Consider the following 21,985-nt stretch of genomic DNA (forward strand, 5'->3'; position numbering starts at 1 on the left):
CAATATTTTAGATATGGCAAGGATATGACCTTTCCGTAAAGGCACAAGCTATTATGTACTGAGAAATAGCAAGAAAGCTTATGCTGGGAGAGAAAAGGTGAAAAAACCTTTATGAATAAAAGGCCAGCAAAGAAATGTAGTGGATAGGCCCATCAGCTAGAAAGCTGGACAGTAGCAAACTCAGAAAAGCACTTACCTTCTTCAGGGAATCTCTCTAATAAGACAGGTAAGATGGCCTTCGTCAATGCTTTAATATATAAATAGCATCTTCTCTGAATAGTTTTCAAAAATATTTTAAGGCAAATTAGGTAAATAAAGTTTTCAAATACTTTATTAAAATATGAAAGGCCATTCATGATTCAAAAAAGCTTTTGCAAAACTGACTCTGGTAAAGAAACATGCAAACATAATTCGTGTATTTAGGATTATTCCAGAATGAACAAGCTAGAGAGAGTGAAAATTAGTTACACCTATTAAAATTTAAATCCAAGCTACAAATAAGGAAAAATGACCTAAACATACACATTTTGTTTTGAAAGTCGCCTTTCCGAATTCCTTTACAAGTTAAAGTGATGCTTTTGTTTCTAGAAATGGTAAATGGCCCACGATGCACTATCATGGCAAACCTCCACCTTTGCACACCCATTGTATCCATGCTAAATGCTCAGAAACCAGATCTTGCCAATGCACAGAGTAGCTCTGTCTCTTGGCAGGTCATCAAGCTCACCCCCACTTGTGTAAAAACCAGAATTCCAATTTATTAGTTTACAATAGAACTTAGCATTTTCCTATAGACCATGGACCGGAGTATTTGTGTTGACTCATTCGGCCTCTAACAACAGATCTCCCTACACATTGGGAACCTCACTTACCAGGTGCTTATCACTTTTTATTGTCTTTTTTTTTTTCTTTTCTTGTTACTTTTTAAAATCATTATAGTTTTCTTGTCCAGCCAGACAGCACACTGCCTGAGCACAGGGACCGGGGGTTTTTACTTCTCTACCTCAGTGCCTATTCTGTTTGTTGAGTGAATGAATTCTAGGAGCCCCGAAGCAGCTTGATATATAACCAAATCACAAAAGTCATGAAAATATAAATGTGAGGAAAAAATATAAATATCTGTCACTGTGGAAAATCTTGGCTCTCACTCAGGTCACCATCACTTGGAACTGTTAAAAAATACCATAACCATAAGGCCTCCAATGCTCTCATAGGGCTAATAGGGAGACCACTTGTAAATCGGCTACTCACGAGCACAGGGGCTGAAGCTTCCCCTCAAAATTAGGTTTTACATGGAGTAGCAACAACTGGGAGAGCGATAGATGATAAAAGGAAAGTCCATTTCATTGAATTTGTAATGTAACTTCAAATATAACAAACATTTAGGGCGTATTTTAAATTATGGGATTTTTGGCCTGTGGATTCTACTATCCAATAGCAGAACACTAGGCGAGAAGGTTGCTTTCAGAATTAAACAGAAATCCCTCACTTTTTATCAAGTACTTGTTTTAACACACAGTGCACAAGTTCATAAATTCCCCTTAAGAGTCTACACCACCATAGCCAGTGGGGAGCATAATACCTAATTAGAACCACGCACGACAAAGTCGAGGGACACAAACCAGCTTCCTGCCATCTAATCAAGCAAGACATCTTCGAATCAGTAGCTGTCAAATAATATTTCACTAAAAATGATGCTTTTGAGAAAAACTGAGGGTTATTTTTATTTATATTTGGCAAGAATTGACATTAATCTTTTATAAAGTATCATTGTGTTTTGAATCATTTCTCGTTCATAAATGTAACTGAAAATAACCTGTGGAATTCTTTTTTTCCCAGTCCTCATTTCAAAGCTCCTCGTTTCGGCAAAGTCCATTTCAGCTTTTACATCATGCTAGACACTTCCATTACAGGACGATGATGGTTTTAGAAATACATTTGTAACTCACTGAACTGTGCTATCTACAATATATAAGACTTAGCATATACTTAAATTATAGAAAATAAAGTACAAGGTATTTTATTTTCCTTCATGGTGCTTTCAGGAAGACATCAGGATCCTCTCTTCTCCCTAAAGAAAAATAATAACAAAAATCAAGAAAAGATAAACTTTACAAGCTATTAACTTGAGCAGGTTAACTTGAACTTATAATCATAACATTTCCAAGGGCATAAAGCTCACAAAGATACAACGCAGTGCTATAGCTCAAGCAACCAGTACTTAAAACTGAGTTATTAGGGCATTGTGTGGCTCAGTCAGTTAAGTGTCCAGCCCTTGATTTCAGCTCAGGTCATGATCTCATGGTTCGTGGGATCAAGCGCCGCGTAGGGCGCTATGCTGACAGCATGGAGCCTGCTTGGGATTCTCTCTCCCTCTCTCTCTGCTCCTCCCTCTCTCTCTCTCTCTCAAAATAAATAAACATTTTTAAAAAAAGAGAAAAAAAAACCCTGACTTATAAAGAATGGAATAACAAGCAGATAGGGATAGTTTGTAATTGTAGTTTGTAATATGTAAATTGTAGCTCTATTTAAATTTCTGTTATAAAGGCTAACTACTCATTAATTTAATTCCACACTTAAGTCTAATTGTCAGCTCATGGCTAAGCCTGGGTCCTTGTCAAAAAAGGACATAACAACTCATTTTTTTTATCATAAATATTTACTGTTTCAGTCAAGGCATATCTTCTTACTCCAAACAAGTGATTAACCCCTTTCAACAAACGGGTAAACAATCGCATATCTGCTAACTGCAGACGTCATTAGCTTGATACATGCACTAAAAGAGCTTTGCTCGGGAGATGTAACAATTTGTGCCTCTGGAATCATAAAGTGTACTAATTCAATTTCCTTTGCTACGATAAAGTTTCATTAATTCAAGCACCACAAATTCAGAACTTAGGATCGCGTGGGCCAAGCTAACATTAGCTTTTCCATCCCTGAAGGGAAAACAGAGTTTACTGAGCAAAGGTAAAGGACAGCCCAGGTGTTTCCCGAATTGTCCCATCTTTCACATTTGTTTGTGTCTGAATCAATGAAGGGAAACGGTACCTCTGTTTTGATGGGAAAAGAGGCATTTACATGTGGGCTCATAGAACTCTTCATATTTTCCCAGAGTTTTACTAGAAGTGTACAGTAGAGCATATTGCAGTCATAGCACGTGAGTAGTCCCCTCTCACTTGATTGGCTGGCAACACCCACGGCATGTTTCGTACAGAACTTCCCATCACTCTGTGTTTGCGGAAAGGTTAACTCCTAACCCCAAGCTTCCAAGCCCTGTCGAAAACTAACAGTAAACCATACCTGTAGTACCTTGTGTGCTTCTAACTGAGCACTTCTTCTCAACTGGATACTGCAGAGGTATTACAATACCTTGATCTGGCTTCTGAAATGCTGAAATGAGATTTTTTATTTTCCGGAAAAATCTTTTATGAACCCCAGGGGCCGTCTGGAAAATAAAAGGCCAAGCAAATTAGTCACGTGCGTCCTAATGATACCAACAGGCCTACGAAATGTGCGAGGGATGCTTAGAAAGGTAACATTTGTGTGACTTGTTCAAATATTTGAAAACACAAAGAAAAAAGGAAAAAACAACATTTCTAGAAGAGCTTACTTTGGTTGGCTGCACTTCCCTGCAAGAGGAGCTAATGAGCTGTCATTTCAGCTCTCCCAGGGGTGGTATTAGTTTGTACAAGCTCTCGCTCATTGCGCTGCCCTTCCCTGCCTGCTACCCATCATACATCCCGAGCCTCTAAGGATATACAGGCCATTACCCACAATGAATGCACCAACAGAGAGGATGCAGTTAAACACAGAGAAAACACAGATCGTACAGGTCATTAATAAAAAGCCTGAGAAACCAAACCACTGCCACCACCAACCCATCCTCCCTGTCATCATTCCACAATATAAAATGCTACACAGGAAATTAAAAATTGACTGTAAGGATAGACACAATGCATAGCTAGTTAGTCCTTATGCTATCTCTCCCCTTACCATATGTCCTGCTTCGTCCTTCACATGAAATATTTTCCTCCTTGGGAAACGTCCCTACCTCCCCAAAATTGCCCTCTGCCAACACTTCACCGTGACAAGATTTTCCCTATGACACGAAAATGAAAGACTGTATAAGGTCACCTTTATTTATTTGTTTGTTTGCTTTTGAGGAGATCATTATTTGCAAGTGACTATTAAAATGTATTCCTTTCCTGACATCAATTCGCTTGCAAAGGCGTGGCTGAAATCAACAACAATTTCCTGCAAAAGCTGATGAGCCCAGATTCAGGCATCAGCTCAAAACTGTCATTTTACATAAAATAAAACAGTATTGCTATAAGCGATTGAACAACGACTAGTTTTTTTAGAAAGTCGTCTTCCAGCTATTCCATCTGTGAGGCTTTTGAGGTGGGATCTGTTTGTTTGTTAGTATTCAATGAGAAAAACCCGAAGGCTGGCATGAAATCTTCAGCTCAACTACACTAAAAGCTGAAGACAGCACACCGTCTATAGTAACTCCCTCATTTCCTCCATTGGGGTAAGTGATTTTTCTTTGAAAGCATCGAAAAAGTTCTTTTTAGCCTTCAGTTAGTGTCCACTGACAGGCGCTCACAGCTCAGAGCCTAAGTAGACATAGAACACTCTCGCACTCAGCTCCACCCCTTGGGTCAAAACACCTTCCCAGAACTCGATTTGAGACTTCCTCCAAGGTACCACAGCCATTCTTACAGGGCTCCAAACAGTCTGTGGGCTCCAGGACAGAATCTCTAAATTGAAAAGGCAGGTCACAGGCACAAAATACCTCCTTACATCTTCCTTAGAGCACCTTTTCATATCAAAGCACTTTCCCCTCATTTGCCTCCACTATTTCCTCACGAATTGGCAGTGATTGGCTGATTTGGTTATTCCCATCTGACAGGTAAGAAAATGCAAATACAAAGGGATAATTCAGCTTGCCCACGGCCACACACATAACCACAAGTAGCATGGGCTCCAGGTCCCAGGACCCAGTCTTTTGTATTTCAAGCCAACACCCACAATGAATTCACCAACAGAGAGGATGAGAGCAGACAGTTTCTAGAGAAGTTTGAGTCACCAGCCAGAAGAGAAACTATACACTCCCTCAGTGTGGAAATATTTCAAACCACACATCATTTTAGCTGTTCTTGTGGCTTGTAAAACCATTTATCAACAGAAGCATCTTTTTTATGGGGACTTATATGTAGTTAACACTTGATTACCCACACTAACGGAAAGGAATAAGAGCACTGGATGTGTAATTTGAATTTGGGATGCAATGTTTTGCTGGCAAATCACTGCCCTAATTTAAAGTGTTCTGCTTAGGTTAATAAGTAAAATTATTTAGCATCTACTCATGATCAAATATCCAGAAAAGCCTAAAGGCACTGAAGTCCACAGGGGGAGGTTGGTACATTTTTTTACAATGTACCGATGACAACACACATATTAATAAATGCTGGTTGACTGTATATAGAATTCTCTAAATTAACAATATAGCAAAATTTCAGCTTGAGTCACATGAGGTAAGTTAACACACTGGGCAATGAGAAAATCTAAAGGTCTTTCCAAAAGTAGAAACTCACACAATATTTGTCTTTCATAATTCAGTGGATCCGGGTTCAAATTTCATTCCACTCTTTGAAAGAAATCTCAGACTAGATTTCTAGCACAATCTTTGCACAGAGGATGCAGTGTTCCTGCTATGATTTTTCCTGCAGTATGGCAAACCAAAGCACTGTACCAAAAAGCGGTATAAATATCTGTCATTTAACTAATTTTGAAAATACATTCACCATGAGAATTACAGTGGTAAGAATTGTACCACTGACGACTCCCATTCTGTCACTGAACTCAGCTATTGTTCAAATTTGCGCATTTCCCATACTGCCATCTCTTAGTTATCCACGAAACATGTTTTGGATCACAGCTGGTCTTCAATATGCTCTAGAGAAATTTCTTTCAGTCAGGTGATATGAGCTCTGAGAGCACACACTAGTTTAATATTCCCTTAGCAAAAACATAACTAAGAAAGCAAATTTAGCAGATAGAAAAAATACAGTATGCATTTCAAAAATAAATCTAAAGCATTTTTTAAAACTGTTTTCCCTTTGGAGAAAACATGCCAATCTTCTGCTCTCCTGGTGCAGATAACTACAATATTATGATATAAACGGGGTCAAACCAGACAACAGGATGAAAGGACATATGTCCAATAAGCCCTTTCTTCCTTAACATGATCACAAGCATGTAACAATCTGCATATGATGTTATACTTGAAATAGAAGAAAACAAATTTAAAGACAAGATTAGCTAAACACTAATAATTTAAGATCCTTTCCATATTCTTCAGCAACTGAAGGCTACTTCTCTAGGGAGAAGGACTTTTTCTATTCAGATTGTATAGATATATATGTATATAGCACACACAATTATGCTTCATAATAAATGGAATTTAATTTCTTATTCAATCATCTCTGCAGCGATGCAGAGAAATTTTAAATATAAACAGGTATAAATAGTTGTGATTAGAAATGGTACTGCTTTTCCTCTAATTAGTGTTACAGTATTATCTGTGATAATAATAATTAGGTATTAATTATAATTATTATTAATAAATTCCTTATTTATGATATAAAGCAACAGTGTGTTTGAAAACTTGCCCCCAATTTTCATCTCAGTAGTTCAAAATATTTGTAGTCCGCAACTCGGGCTTCCTAGTTTACCGATGAATTTGTAAAGGTTGCAGCTATTTAAGTTTAGACTGTAGAATTTCCTAAATGCACAGATTGAATTATTAACAGAAGTTGATGTTCACATTAATGTTTTCAAATAGCTCATAATGAAGTGCTTTCATTATAAGGACAGGCTGTTTCTAAGGAGTCCAAAATCAGAGAAAGCATTTGAGGTCAAAATGTTCAGTTGTTGAAACCTCTACATCGGTAAGATGTGATTTACTACCCTGGTACATGGAAATAGATTCCTTCTGCAGGCATTACTTGTAATGGCATAGTGACTTTCAAATGTTTTCAAAGCCATCAGAGCCCATTTTTCTTATGAAATCCTATTCGAGTCCCAGTTGATAAGCAAAACAAAAGTGAACTGCTCAGCTCAAAGATGAATCGGCGACCCAAAAGCATACCCACTTATGTCCTCCTCTCTCTCTCGCCCCCACCGCCTCGCAACCCCAGTGCACCCAGGTAGAAGAACCTTAGAATTTTGCAGAGCATACCTTGAAAACCACTGCAGTATTCCCTCTAATTTCATTCTGCCTATCCATGTGCTTCCCACATGGCTCAGCTGGGAGTCTGACCTCCACATATAGAGCAGTCTTGATTACTAATACTTGAAAAATCCTCCCTTCTTTGAATCCCTATGCTAAATAACATAGCACTGAACATATACAATTATACTGTTCAGCAATTTGGGTGAGGTCACATTTTTGAGGGCTTACTGTGCGGGTCCTGTGGCTAAGAGCTTTCTTTATACGCATTATCTCATTTAATCTTCAAAATGAGCCCTATGAGTAAGGAACTATTTTTAGGCTCATTTCACAGATGGAGATATCTGTTCAAAGAAAAGTTAAGTAACCTGCCCAAGGTCATAGACCTGTCAGGGAGGAGGGGGGACCAGACCTGGAACCCAGATCTATCTGACAACAAACTCGGAGCTCTCGCGTCGCTGTTTAATTCATGTATCTATCTTCCCAAGCATCATTACAGGCTCTTAGAAAACAGGAGTCACTTTGTTTAATCCACTATAGAGCCAACACTCATATTGTTATCATTTGGTAAATAATTGCCTATTTAGTCATTTTACACATTTTATGTATGCTTCCCAAAATTTTGCATAGGCACTAAAAGTTGGACACAATCCTTCAACTTTTTTTTATCTTTCTCCCAAAGTGAGACCATTCTATACAATGGTGGCTGAACAGAACTGGAACAAAAATTCCCTAAAGCCTTCTTAATGATCCATGAACGGTTTGGGGTTGGAGCTTTAGTGATTTGAATCTGATGAATATTTGGGAAATGTAGGATTTGACAACTCTTTTATAAAACCAGCCTAAGTTTTAAACACCTCCCTGATACCCCCAGAAGCAAAAAATAAATAAAAGAGCTATACCTCAGCACTCCAAGAACCTGTGTCTGTCTGGGACACTCGGTATGTATAAATGTAACCTTGATACCTGTGAAAGAATAAACTTCCATTACTGAAAAATTCCAAAAGAACAACAGATGCTCTAAATTTGAGCTTAACTATTACATATAAATGTTACATATATTGGGACACACATATATGGCGCCATTGCATTCATGGGAAGAAAAGCTTGGAGGCTCTGACTTGCTTGCATATTATACTTGGCTAATCACAATTTCCAGAGAGTCTTCTTTATTTTTTCCTTTTTTTAAAATGTAGATGCTCAGGTGGCACCTGGGTGGCCCAGTTGGTTAGGCGTCCAACTCTTGACTTCAGCCCAGGTCATGATCTCATAATTATGAGCTCGAGCTCCACATCAGGCTCTGTGCTGAGCATGGAACCTGCCTCAGATTCTCTCTCCCTCTCTCTTTGTCCATTGCCAGCTCACACTTTCCCTCTCTTTCAAATAAAAATAAAAATAAAATAACCTTCTTTATTAAAAATTAAAGTAAAATAAAATAATAAAATAAAATAAAATAAAATAAATTAGGGGCACCTGGGTGGCTCAGTAGGTTAAGCCTGTGACTTCAGCTCAGGTCATGATCTCACAGTTCATGAGTTCAAGCTCCTCATAGGGCTCTGTGTTGACAGCTCAGAGCCTGGAGCCTCCTTGGGATTCTGTGTCTCCCTTTCTTTCTGCCCCTCCCATCCTCACACTCTCTCTCTCTCTTAAAAATAAATAAACATTTAAAAAAATTTTAATAAAATAAAATGTGGGAGTTGATACTCCTAAGAATTTGTCTAGTTGAGAGACTTTTTGGACAAGAAGAAGCTAGAGACCTGCTGTAATTGGTAAAAATCATGAAGTATTAAATAGATTTAATAAGTACATATGGAGCCTTAAGATGAAAAATATTTCACTGGGATAAGGCACTATCAGCTCCACTTAATAGTAATAATAATAATAATGCCTATAAATATATATATAATATAATTATATTAATGTAATACTATATTTCTACAATATTACTATTACAGTTACTTTACAATATAATATAGTAAGAATAGTAATTTGAATTAAAAAAGAGTCCTGCTAAAGTACTTGAAAGCAGCTTGTCCTTCAGTTGAGGTGAACATTCTCCCCCATCACTCAGTGTGTAAGCATATTGGGTATCTGTATGATGCCAAGAGTTTTATTTTATTTTATTTTTATTTTAGAGAGAGAGAGAACACAAGCAGGGAAGAGTGGCAGAGACAGAAAGAGAATCTCACAGAGAGATTCAGCATGGAGCCAGATGCAGGGCTTAATCCTACCACCCCGGGACCATGACCTGAGCCAAAATCAAGAGATTATAGCCCCACCCATATGGCCTCATTTAACCTTAACTATATTCCAAAGGCTTCTCTCCAAATGCAGCCACATTGGGCGTTAGGGCTTTAATATATGAATTTGACAAGGACACAATTCAGTCCATAGAATGTGAATTATCTCTTTTGGACACCCCAATAATCCTATGAGCTTTATATTGTAAAATTATTTTTATGGATGAGGAAACCAAGACTTTGAAAAGCTTAGTAACTAAAACCACACTAGAGATCAAGAACAAAGATGGGATTTGAATCAGGCCTGTTCAACTCTAGAGCCCCAGCTCTTGGTCCCCATCCTGTAATGAATGTAGATTATTTATTATATTTTAGTATATTCGATAATAGTACTTAATTTGCCTAACAAACCTTCACTTCATAGAACAGTAGGGTAAACTTTGTTCTGAAGTATTTCAAATTATGAATATGAATATGGATCCAATTCTCTGGGTCAACAGAGTTTTACTTTAGACATTTTCTGACTGTTATTCTCAGGTACAAGTTTGAGTCAATATAGAACATTGGTTCAAATACATGCTAAACTCTGGTTAAAAAAAAAAAGTATTTGGGGCACCTGGGTGGTTCAGTTGGTTCAGTATCTGACTCTTGATTTCGACTCAGGTCACAATCCCAGGGTTATGGGATTGAGCCCCATGTCAGGCTCTGTGCTGAGCACGGAGCCTCCTTAAGATTCTCAGTCTCTCTCTCTCTCTCTCTCTCTCTCTCGTTGCCCCTCTCCCCAGCTCATGCTCTAAATAAATAAATAAATAAATAAATAAATAAATAAATAAATGTATTTAAACTTTAAAGAATCATCTGATTCTAAAGCATTCCAGACAGAACGTCATCCTTGAATAACTGACCTCACTTACCATCAATTCCCTTTAGAACTAAAAGTCCTTAAATATGTGGATTAAATTACTATCTCTTTAATCAATGTTAATCAGTACTAATTACCTAAAGAACAAAAAAATACATCTAAAAGACTAGAATAAGGTTCATCCGATTTGTGAAACCAAAAAATTCAATTTAATTGCTGGTGTGATTAAAAGAAGTGTTTCATTTTTATTATGAAGGTTTGCCAGCATATTTAGATGACATATAAAATAGCTTGATATATGCATATATATAAAACATGCTAAATAAATATAAAATATTACACTCTTAAAGTCTTTTGGTTTTTTTGAGCAATAAAATCTACCTCAAAGCCCTCCGATTTCAGTAAGTGCTCTACAGGGAACATGGCAAGGGCTTTGATTTCCATTTTTCACCATGGGAACTCAAAACATAGGGCTTTAAGTGATTTTCTTAAAGTCACAGAGCAAAATGGAGATAGAAGCAGAGAAACAGCATAGGCCCTTAGTTCCATTTTCTCTATGGGAAGTGATTAATAGCAGTAATTCAGCATCATTAAAGGTGATGTGGAAATGCATTATTTAAAATCTCAGCACCAAGGCAAACAAAATCGTAAGTGACCAGTTTTCACTTTCTAAAACAGCGAGTCTCTAAAAAATACAAAGAATCTATCTCCCTACTATCATTCAGCTTCATTTAGTCAAAATAAATGAGTCTGTTTTGAAAATTGTTTCCTAACGAATCTGATCTTATCTCACTTTCAGTTAAGCAGCAGGAACCTGAGTACCACTTCAAAGGCCCTTCCCTCCTTCAGTCTCTGAACAGCCTGATGTCAGTGGCACCTAAAACTTCGTGTGATTAACTCATCTAATATTAACAATTTCCTACTCCCCCGCCCCTCAAATTTCTGAATAAGCAGAATCGGTTCACCTCTCAAATAAGCCAGTAGTTCATCTCTTCCACTTTCAGGTCACTGAAGGAACTGACCCAGGATCCCCTGTGTCAATTCTTGTTACCCTAGGGTCGTGGTGGAAGAGCTCTAAGACAGTGCCAACCAAACGACATTCCCAGGATAATAACATCACCTGGGAACTTGTTAGAGATGCAGTATCTCAGGCCCTGCCCCAGAACTGCTGAATTAGAATCTGTACTTTAACAAGACCTCCAGATGATTTGTAAGAATGTTGAAGTTATAGACAGACAAATTAAAATGGAAAGAGAAGGCCACACCTATGGGATTATTGATGGCAATTTCTGCAAAGTCAAGCTGGCTTCTTTCCACTCACCCAGGGCACTTCTGTGCCACCTCGTCCATGGTCACTCAGTCTCAGCTTTAAGAACGCAAAGAGAATTCAGAGGACACTTACCGCGATGAGCACTGAGTAATGTATAGAAATGTTGAATCACTATATCGTACACCTGAAACTAACATAACACTGTATGTCAATTATACTTTCCATAGGAAAAATTTAAATTTCAAAATTAATAAATAACTTGTGTAAAAGAAAAAATACAAGCTGAAGCTTTTTCAATGATTTCAAAAGTCTCCACAGTGCTCTGTTTCTGAACCACTTACTTCCTCTTCTCCAACACAATTTCATAGTTTTGTTTTCTGTAGCTTGAATTATGGAATGATCATTTTATACCATAAAATGATACCAAAATACTGAGTATGTTTTTTCAAACTACACATACTCTCTCCTGTCCACTGCAAAACCGCTATTCTAGGAAATAAAGTTATAACAAGAGCTATAAAATCATGCATATTTTTGACCCACCGAACGACCTTGCTTATCTCCACACACTCCAAGGAGTCAACAGACAAAGCAGTTTCATAAAGATTTTCATAGTAGTTGTATTTTAATGGTGAAAAAAATTAGAATTAACCTAAGTACCCCAAAATAAGAAATGTTATTCAAAATAAGAAAATGGTAGCAGAAAGACCCATCCAAAATTATACCAAAATTCAAAGGCATTAGAGCCCTCTCATATTTTTCAAAGAATGTTAAGCACATGGATTATGTTCATATAAAATTATAGTATGTGAAAGACGTGGATCCACAGCGACCCCACTCCAATTACTACTATTCAGAACCATTCCTGTACGTGTACAAACTAGAAGTAAATTTAAACTCATATAAATGCATCCTTGCATATTAATTTTTCTTATAAAGCTATATAAGTAACTAACAACAATTAAAATTTGTTTTAATGTTTATTTATTTTTGAGAGAGAGAGAGACAGAACACGAGCAGGAAAGGGGCAGGGAGAGAGTGAGACACAGAATCCGAAACAGGCTCCAGGCTGTCAGCCGTCAGCACAGAGCCCAACATGGGGCTTGGACTCACAGACTGTGAGATCATGACCTGAGCCGAAGTCGGTCGCTTAACTGACTGAGCCACCCAGGTGCCCCATGACTAATAATATCTTTTTAAAAGAAAAATAAGCAAAATAATGATTTTGTGCTTTACGAATCTAGTCTAAGCAAGCTACGAGTCAGAAAAATATAATTTATTTTTTAAAACTGATACATCCCTTAAAAAAAACTGTTGCATCCTTTTAGGATTATCTTTCTTTTGACTTCTTCTATTCATACTGACCAACCAAGACTGTGGTGTAGTTTCCACTTTCTTGCTCCACCACATCTTTGTCAGACTTACTAATTAGCCTGGAATTCCAAATCTATCAGGACAAAAAACTAGAAAATGAATAATTGGTTGAAAACAGTAGGGTTTTTTTGTTGCTATTGTTGTTATTGTCATTAACTTTCTTAACTAAAATTTTGCATTTTAATGACTACAAAAATTAAATTTGCCTTTAATTTTTCAAAAGCTGCCCCAACCCTTTAAAAAAAAGTGCTCTGGTTAGCGATGAATGAGGGTGCCTGGTTCACTTGGGTCGGTAGAGGATCCGACTCTTGAACTCAGTCATGAGTTCAAGCCCCATGTTGGGGGTAGCGATCATTTAACTAAAGAAATGAATGAGAGGAAAGCAACATAATTTATTACTTATTTTCTCAAGGGGTCAGCGCTGGGGACAGATCTTGGTTTAGAACTAACAAAACCACATCAATTCCTTCTTTATACCACTTCAAGGTCTCCACAGAAGAAAAAGTTTAGCTACATCAGACTCCTTCATGACACTGCAAATAAAGCAAGCTAGCGCCCATACGGTCTCTATCTATACAAACTAATGCTTAATGCTATGTGCGAAATTCAAGGCACAATTATAATGTGACTGATTTTTTAACAAATATTTCAGAACATGTATACCCAGAAAAATGGTATCCTGTAAAAACCATCATTATTGAGACTATACGCTGATTCAAGAGATTTCCGAATTTCCTATGCTATAATCTTCATTTTTTTCAGAGTGAACTTGAATTTTCAGAACCGTCAAGTCATTCAGCTTCAAGTCTGATGGGAAAAATATGTAAAACCAGTTTCGATGAGTCATGACAATAAATATCACCTCTTCTTCCCTTGAACTGCCACATAACATGCATATTCATGCACTCCTACGATGTTCTAACTTTGTATTGCAATTATTTGTAGACCTCTTATTTATATTAATAAATATCTACTACATGTTAGCTTTAAAAATATTAACGCATGTAATAATCCTCTGAGGATCATTAACCCTATGAGGTAAGTAGTACTATGATTATCACCATTTCCCTTTTCACAGATAAGGAGCCTGAGATACAGAAAGTTTAAGTAACTTGCCCAAGGTAAAACAGCTAGTTTAAGGTCAGAGGTTTAAGGTCAGAGTTGGGATGCATACCAGGAGTCTGGCTGAAAGATCTATGCTGCCTCTCTCTTACATCAGAGGGAATGAATTAATACATTGGTCTTACGATGATTCCAAAAGCACAGATCTCAAAAAGGGAGGGAGCCTGCTTGGCCTCAGGGCTGGAGGCAAACACTGAGGGGGAGAAGGGGCTGGAGGGATGAGGCCGGTTGAAGAGAGCCCAAAAACAGTTAACCCAGGCTTCTCCTTCACTTAGGCAAATGACATCCTCCGGTTAGTCTTGCAACTTCAATTTCACGTTGTCAACCAGAATCAGCACTTGATTTACTGGCCTATGAAATGTCCATTTGGTGGTGTGGGGGATGCACCTTTAATCCTAGGCTGCCTTTCAGGCTTGCTCTGTCATTAATAGATAGTACTCAGAAAATCCAAAATCATTCTGGTGACCTAAATTATCATGAAGATAAACGCAGCACCAACACACATATCCAATTGTATTCAAAAACTCACTGTAAAGTAAGTACTCATTTCTCATTCTGTTGAGTTCTTTGCTACAATGCTCCCCTCTATTGCAACTGGTAAACTGGAATTTGATTTCATCACTGCTCCTTCCCCCATTTCTCCAGCTCAATGGTTTGATAGGCACTTTATTCCCAGTCATCCCTTCAGTCTCAAAGGACAAAAAGATAATTATCCTTTTATCCAAAACCATATATGTCAAATGACTTCATTATGTGCCCTTGTAGCTAAAGAATATAATAGCATTTCTGCTTCTAAACCTGCCATCAGATAGGTAGCAAACAAAGTCAGGGATGTACAGAAGAATGCTACTTATGGAAATAAGCTATTTCTGCCAACTAATTATTTTAAATATTTCAAACTGGTTTTCCTCTTATCACCATCAAATAATCCCACTGGGCATTTAGGACTTTCCCAATGCTGTCTACATTGAGGGTAAGAAGGGAAGAACGGTGAGAGTTCATGTGTACCTTAGTGAAAAGAAAATATGCATAGAAAACCAAGAAGAATAAACTAAACTCCACTAAAAGATGGGTGCCTGGGTGATTCAGTTGGTTAAGTGTCCAACTCTTGATCTCAGCTCAGGTCATGAACTCACAGTTCAGGTTCGAGCCCCATGTCAGGCTCTGCAATGGTGCAGAGCCTGCTCAGATTCTATCTCTCCCTCCCTCTGCTCCTCCCCTGCTGGTTCTTTCTCTCTCTCTCTCTCTCAAAATAAATAAATAAACTTTTAAAAAAAAGCTACACAAAAATAAAATAAAACCTATTTACATTAACAAAAGCACTTAGGATACAGAATGAACATAAGAAAAATATGTAAAATCAGTAGCTTTCTTATGCAACAGAAAAATATGGTGGAAAAAGAAAATCCCATTTACGATAGAAACAAAAAAAACTGACATACACATTCATACACACAATGATTAGAAGTAAACTTTTAAAAAATGTGCAAGACCTATAAAAAGAAAACTACAAAACTTTATTGATAGATACAAATTTTAAAAATTAGGGGCGCCTGGGTGGCTCAGTCGGTTGGGTGTCCGACTTCGGCTCAGGTCATGATCAGACAGCCTGGAGCCTGCTTCAGATTCTGTGTCTCCCTCTCTCTCTGAACCTCCCCTGCTCACTCTCTCTCTCTCTCAAAATAAAGACATAAAAATTTTCTTTAAAAATTAAGAAATGGAGGGATGTATCAGGTTTTTTGATGGGAAGACTACATTCTTTAAAGATGACAATTCCTCCTTAATTTATTAATGAGTTTCACGTAGTCCCAATGGGATTTCAAAAAGTTAACGAAATTATTCTAGATTTCGTTTCAAGGAAGCAACAAGTAAGAATAGCAAATAATTGGGGCACTTGGCTGGCTCAGTCAGTGGAGCATGTGACTCTTGATCTCGGGGTTGTGAGTTTGAGCCCCACACTGGGTGTGGAAATTACTTAAAAATAAAATCTTTTGAAAAAAAAGAATACCAAATAATTGTTTAAATGTATTAAACATTATCATAGTATAGTGCTAGTAATACAAGAACAATAGATCTGTTGATCCAAATAGTTGGGAAACGATAACTGCTATACATTAAAGTTTAATATGTGGCAAAGTAGGCTAGGAAGCTGATGGCAAATGGAAGTTCTATTTATAAATTATATTGTGACAATTGTTAGCTATCTTGATACAAAATCAAATTAGATCCTTTCCCCACATCAAAATGAAATTCCAAATGGAATTAAAGAGTAAACTAACCAAACTATAAATTGAAAACAAAAACTGAAGTGAAGTTTTAATGACATCTCTGGAGGAGAAAGAACTTTCTAAGTTGGGAAGCAAAGGAAGAAATTACACACAAAGAAAACGAGTGACAGATTCAACTACTAAAAATGTTAACTTTCTTTGTGTATCAGAGAAAAGTGACGGCGAACACCAGACTGAGAAAAGGTACTTGCAATACATCGAGGATTTGTATATAAAAATTCATAATGTGTTAAGAAAAATAGAAAGATCCACATGGCAAGGTACACAAAGAGCCAATTTATGAACAAGGAAATACAACAGCTTACCAACCATAGAGAAGACACTCACTCACTAATCAAAGAAATATGAAAAAAAGAGTAAGACACCAAGTTTCAAGGAAAATTTTTGTTAACAAGAATACCCATTTCTAAGGAGGGGATGGTGAAATGGACACTCTCATGCATTACTGGTGAGCATATATATAAACTGGCATAACCATTTAAAAAAATATTTGGTGATCACGTATATATCAGAAATCCTAAGCTGCTAATGTTTTCTGACCTAGAAATTGAGTATCTTAAAATTCATTATAAGGAAGTAATCATAAATACAAGGAAAACTTTATGGATTGAAACATGAATCATGACGACATAACAGCAAGAAAAATGGAATGAGTCAAATGTATAAAAATAGATGACTGGTTTAGGAAAATATACTACATTCACTGGCTGAACTATCATGCAGCCATTAAAAATAATGTCTTAAAATCATTGGTAAGAATATTACATATGAATGGGGTTTTTTCATGTTAAATGGAAAATGCAGTAGAATACAATATTGTAAGAGCACATGTGTGTTAACAAAGCAATTTATTTGATTAAAATAAGGAAGAAAATGCACTTAATTTTCAACAAAGGTCCCTAGCTTTAAAAAGTATAGATGATTTCTCTCATTTCCATGCTCTACATTTTTCAAATTTTCTATAAAATGAATAGGTATTAGGATCTATTTTTAATAGACACATTATACAAAAGGCTAGAAAATATTATTTATTGAAAATAACCAAAAGGAAAACTCACTTAAAAGGAAGGTGAGCAATTCTATAAATGGAAAACACCTTCAGCACTTTATAAGATTCATTTTTCCAAAACCGAACAGAGGAAAGGCCATAACTAAAGGCCTTGACTGGGGGCTCAGAATCAGGGAAAGGAGCAAACGTAGCTTGACAGTATAGTTTAAAGTACAGTTTGAAAGGTACACGTAATGTGTTATTTCTACAATAAAAATACAGAAACTAAAACTCAACCAAACCTTCTTGGATAATGGGAAAAAAACAAAAGATAGAATGAGAAACTACTTTGAGTGAACTCTACAATCAATTCATGTTTGTTAGCTAGATCTTGTTCATCGGCATATGATACCATTTACATGGTTATTTCTAGTGCATATCATAAGCATACAGGTTTTGGGTTGAAATGAGTACATGGTTTATTTCAAGATAAAATTTGATTATTGTTACTATAGCATAGTACTAAAATGGGGACATGAAATTTTTATGTTTATCAAAAGGGACCCTTGGCTCAAAAAGATTGAGAAACACTCATAAAAGACAATGTACCTTTCTGTCTTCCCTCTATAGCTCGGCCTGGCAATCACACTCTAAGACTTTGGGGCCCCAGTGTGCCCATCAAAAGACATGCTAGGGGACTCCCAATATGCCTACTTTATTCTGCTACTTCATAGGGAGGTTTGCATGGAGAACTAAGAGTCATAAAAACTGCATTTATGCAAGATTCGCTTTGGGTGAAAACTTAAATGTTTGAGAATTTCCCACCCTTCCTAAATTAATTCTTGATGTGGCCCTGGTGTACATGGGCAAAAGGCTAAAGTTAGCCTCTCTTTTGCAAATTTTACCAACAGCTCTTCTGCATAGCTATTTAACAGGTATGGAGACCAAGACCCAGAGAAGTTGAGTGACTTCCCCCAGAGTCCACACCCCAGCCTCCTGATTATCAGTCCAAAGCTCTTTGCAGTAAAGTCTATTTGCTATAGCAATCCACTTGTTAATTCAAAAATATCTACTGCGTGTCTATTATGTGCCTCATAATGTGCCTCATAATGGCTGTTATGTGCTAGGTTGTGTTCCTGGTGCGGGAGACAATGTCCCTGCCTTCACTCAGCTTCCATTTTTGCTGGGGAACACAGCAATACAGAAGTAAACAAGCAAATGTCAGATAGTTCAAAGGTTCTTGAAGAAAAATAAAGTGACAGAGTACAACAGGCACAGGGAGAAGGTACTTAATTTAGAGAGGGTGGTCAAGGAAGTGGTCGCTGAAGCAAAAGGCAGAAGTAACAAGCTGTAGGGGCGCCTGGGTGGCTCAGTCGATTGAGCATTCAACTTTTGATTTCAGGTCAAGTCATGATCTCAGGGTCGTGGGATCAAGCCCCGCATTAGGCTCCGTGCTGAGTGCGGAGCCTGCATAAGATTCACTCTCTCTTCCTCTGCCCCTGTCCCCTACTCTCTCTCTCTCTCTCTCAAATAAAAAAAAAGTAACAAACTGTGAAGATCCTAAGAGGAGAGCATAGTTGGCAGCTGTGAGAAACAAGAAAGGAGCCAGTGTGGCCAAGTCTTAGGTGCATCTTGCCACACACTTTCTCATCTTACTCCTGTCCAGGCTTCTATTGGACCTTATTTTTTTTTTTTTTACCTCTAGGTTAAGGAGCTCATTACCTCCCTTGTCAGCTTCTCTAAAGAAGCCCCCTTCATTTGCCCACTCATTCCTTCACATTCTTTTGATAAGAGCCTAAGAATAGCCGTTGCCCTTCACTGACTTACCTACCCCAGTTTCCACTGGGGAAAAACAATAATGTAAGCATATTATAACGATCTGTGCCCAAAACTAGTATCAAAAAGACAATAAATACCAAGTGCTGGCAAGGATGTGGAAAGAAGGGAACCCTCCTGCATTGTTGGTGGGAATGTAAATTGGTGCAGCCACTATGGGAAACAGTATGGAGGTTCCTGAAAAACATTGGAATAGAAATACCGTGGTCCAGTAATTCCACTACTGGGTATTTACCCAAAGAAAACAAAAACACTAATTGGGAAAAAATATATGCACTCAATGTTTATAGCATTATTTACAATAATGGCTATTTACAATAGCCAAGATACGGAAGCAACCCAAGTATCCCTCAACAGATGAATGGGTAAAGAAGAGGTGGTATATATATAGAATGGAGTATTACCCAGCCATAAGGAGAATGAAATCTTGCCATTTGTGACAACATGGATGGACCTAGAGGGTATTATGGTAATGAAATAAGTCAGGCAGAGAAAGACAAATACCATATGATTTCATTTATATGCAGAATCCAAAAAGTGAGATCAACATAGTCTTAAATACAAAGAACAAACTGGTGGTTGCCAGAGGGGAGAGGGATGGGGGAATGAGCAAAATAGGTAGAAGGGATAAAGAGGTACAAGTTTCCAGTTAGAAAATAAATAAGTCACAGAGATGAAAAGCACAGCACAGGGAGTATATCGTAATAACGTTGTGTGGTGACAGATGGTGACCACGTATCGTGGTGAGCATTTTGTAGTGCATGGAATTGTCAAGTCACTATGCTCTACACCTGAAACTAATAATAACATTGTATGTCAACTACATCTCAAAAAGAAAAAAGAAAAAAAAATATCTGAGCCCAAGAGCTTTGCCTGCTTCCATGTATTTTTCTTCAAGCCTCTAGAATCTATGTATTTAGCATGGCCTGTGAGTTACCACATGCATGGCTCAACCACGGAAGAAACAACAAACAGCGAAAATCATCTAACAACCGCCTCAGTGTGATCTTTCTTCACTGACCCAGAAAGTACTTCACAATCCTGCAGTGTCTCATTAGGTATCAAAATTACTACCAAGCCCCTTTCTTCATTTTGTTTTGGACTAGAACCTACTACGCAGCGTAGGTGTTTTCATGGGCGTTTTTATTCTGCAGACAAAAAAGTGGTGGAGCTAGGTCCTTCCTTAGAAATGCCCCAGGAGTTTTGAAAGAACTCGAGTGAAAACAAATACAATAATAATAATAGCTTACACTTCCTGAGCATCTATGATGTGTCAGGCCCAGTCCTAAATGCTTCACCGGCATTATCACATTTGATCCTCCCTATCCAAGGAGGCAGGTAGTATTATTATACCCATTTTATGGACAAGAAAACTGAGGCGCTGAGAGGTTAACTTGCCAGGTCACAAGCCTACCATCAGACTAGCACAGGATTGTTAGATCCTGACCCTGACCCTGGAGCCAAGACGAAGGTGCATCTGATTCAAAATGGGCGTTAGGCTAAGGCATGCTTAGGTAAAGGGCAAAGCTGAATCATAACAAGGGTGTTTTCCCTCCATGCCCTTTACCACTCCTGTGAGCCCTCACTTTTTATCAAGAAGGGTCCTGCTTCTGGAACCTCCTGCCCACACACACAGCTCCTCTAAAGGAAGCTGAGCAGATCCAGAGAGGCAGCTTTCCTTACAAACTCCCCCCTCTCAGCATCCCAGCCCAACGGGCACTGCACTCTTAAAGCAATAGAGTTCGTTTCTTAGTCTCCTTCCTCTCCCTTGTCCTCTGCCTGTGGGGGGACACCTCCAATTCCATTTAAAGAGGTCTGGAGTGAGGCCTTTCCTTCTCTCAGGAGCTGGTGGCCCCCATTCTGCCCGGTCCACCATCCCAGGGCTCCACCCTGCGGGCCTCGACTAGAGGTCAATACGGGAAGTCGGGAGCCTGGATCATTCTCGAAGCAAAGGAAATTCTAGGTTGCATTCCCCCACCCCAAAGGGCATTCATTCTCTCCGCAGTCGCCACAAAAGACCGTGGGGAGGCGGCCCTTCTGGAGTGTCAAGGCCCAGGGAGCGAAATCCTCAGGGAGGGACCTAAGCCAAAGCATGGACAGCCACCGACCTAGGCTGGACCTGAGGAGGGCCTTGGGGCTGTCGCGCGGGCAGGAGAGGAAGCCTGGCCTTGGCCTGCGGCTGCCTCCCATCCACGCCACCCAGGCGCCCCCAGCAGGTGTCCCCTTCGGGCCCGGACCCCCCGGGCCACCGCGACGTACTCACAGCACACACAGGCAGTACACGCCCGGGAGGCTCTCGCTGTCCCTCAGCAGGTAGCTGCCGTCCAGACCCGTGGCCAGCAGGAGCTTCTCGCCCGTCTCCCGGCTGATTTTGCCGTGGTACACGGCCACCGCGTCCATGGCCTGGGGGACTCTCGGGCCGCTGAGGCGTCGGACCGCGCAAGGCAGGTGCCACCAGCGCTGCTGCAAGCCGGGCCCCAGTCAGCCACCTGACTCCCAGTTCAGCCAGATGCACAGAAAAAGGAGAGGAGCGCCCCAACAACAGGATGTTGTCTATCTGCCTTAAAACCTCCTTCTCACACTTCAATGAAAACCAGCTCAGCAATTTAGAAGCTTGGTTATTGCCACAAGGTTCGATCCCCCTACCCGCCCCCACCCACTACCCCACCCCCACCCCCAACACGGGGTTCAGAAGGACAGGGGAGGCCCGTTGGAAGACGGCCCTTGCAAGATTTGGGGTGGACTACCAAGGCAGACCCTCATGTACGGAT

At 38.9% G+C, this 21,985-nt stretch overlaps 1 protein-coding gene across 1 annotated transcript; it reads right to left on the reverse strand.

The window, feature by feature from the left end:
* Nucleotides 1-352: 352 nt before the first annotated feature.
* SH2D1A (SH2 domain containing 1A) lies at nt 353-21,745 on the reverse strand. The gene is made up of 4 exons (XM_039238822.1): nt 21,478-21,745; nt 8,137-8,200; nt 3,301-3,445; nt 353-2,071 (listed from the first exon to the last, which is right to left on the reverse strand). Exons 1-4 carry the CDS (start codon nt 21,612-21,614, stop codon nt 2,031-2,033), a joined length of 387 nt encoding a protein of 128 aa, XP_039094753.1. The 5' UTR covers nt 21,615-21,745; the 3' UTR covers nt 353-2,030.
* Nucleotides 21,746-21,985: the final 240 nt, after the last annotated feature.

Source organism: Hyaena hyaena, unplaced genomic scaffold, assembly GCF_003009895.1.
Source record: "Hyaena hyaena isolate Hyena2069 unplaced genomic scaffold, ASM300989v1 scaffold_147, whole genome shotgun sequence".
Classification (NCBI taxonomy): domain Eukaryota; kingdom Metazoa; phylum Chordata; class Mammalia; order Carnivora; family Hyaenidae; genus Hyaena; species Hyaena hyaena.

What these genes read in the sequence shown, in the direction of transcription:
- SH2D1A (XM_039238822.1), bottom strand. Translation starts at nt 21,614, where the DNA reads ATGGACGCGGTGGCCGTGTACCACGGCAAAATCAGCCGGGAGACGGGC. An exon ending in GTGTACTGCCTGTGTGTGCT is followed by an intron (nt 8,201 to 21,477) that starts GTGAGTACGTCG and finishes ATTCTTTCACAG; the next exon opens with GTATCAAGGTTACATTTATA. An exon ending in CAGGTTCTTGGAGTGCTGAG is followed by an intron (nt 3,446 to 8,136) that starts GTATAGCTCTTT and finishes TTTATTTTCCAG; the next exon opens with ACGGCCCCTGGGGTTCATAA.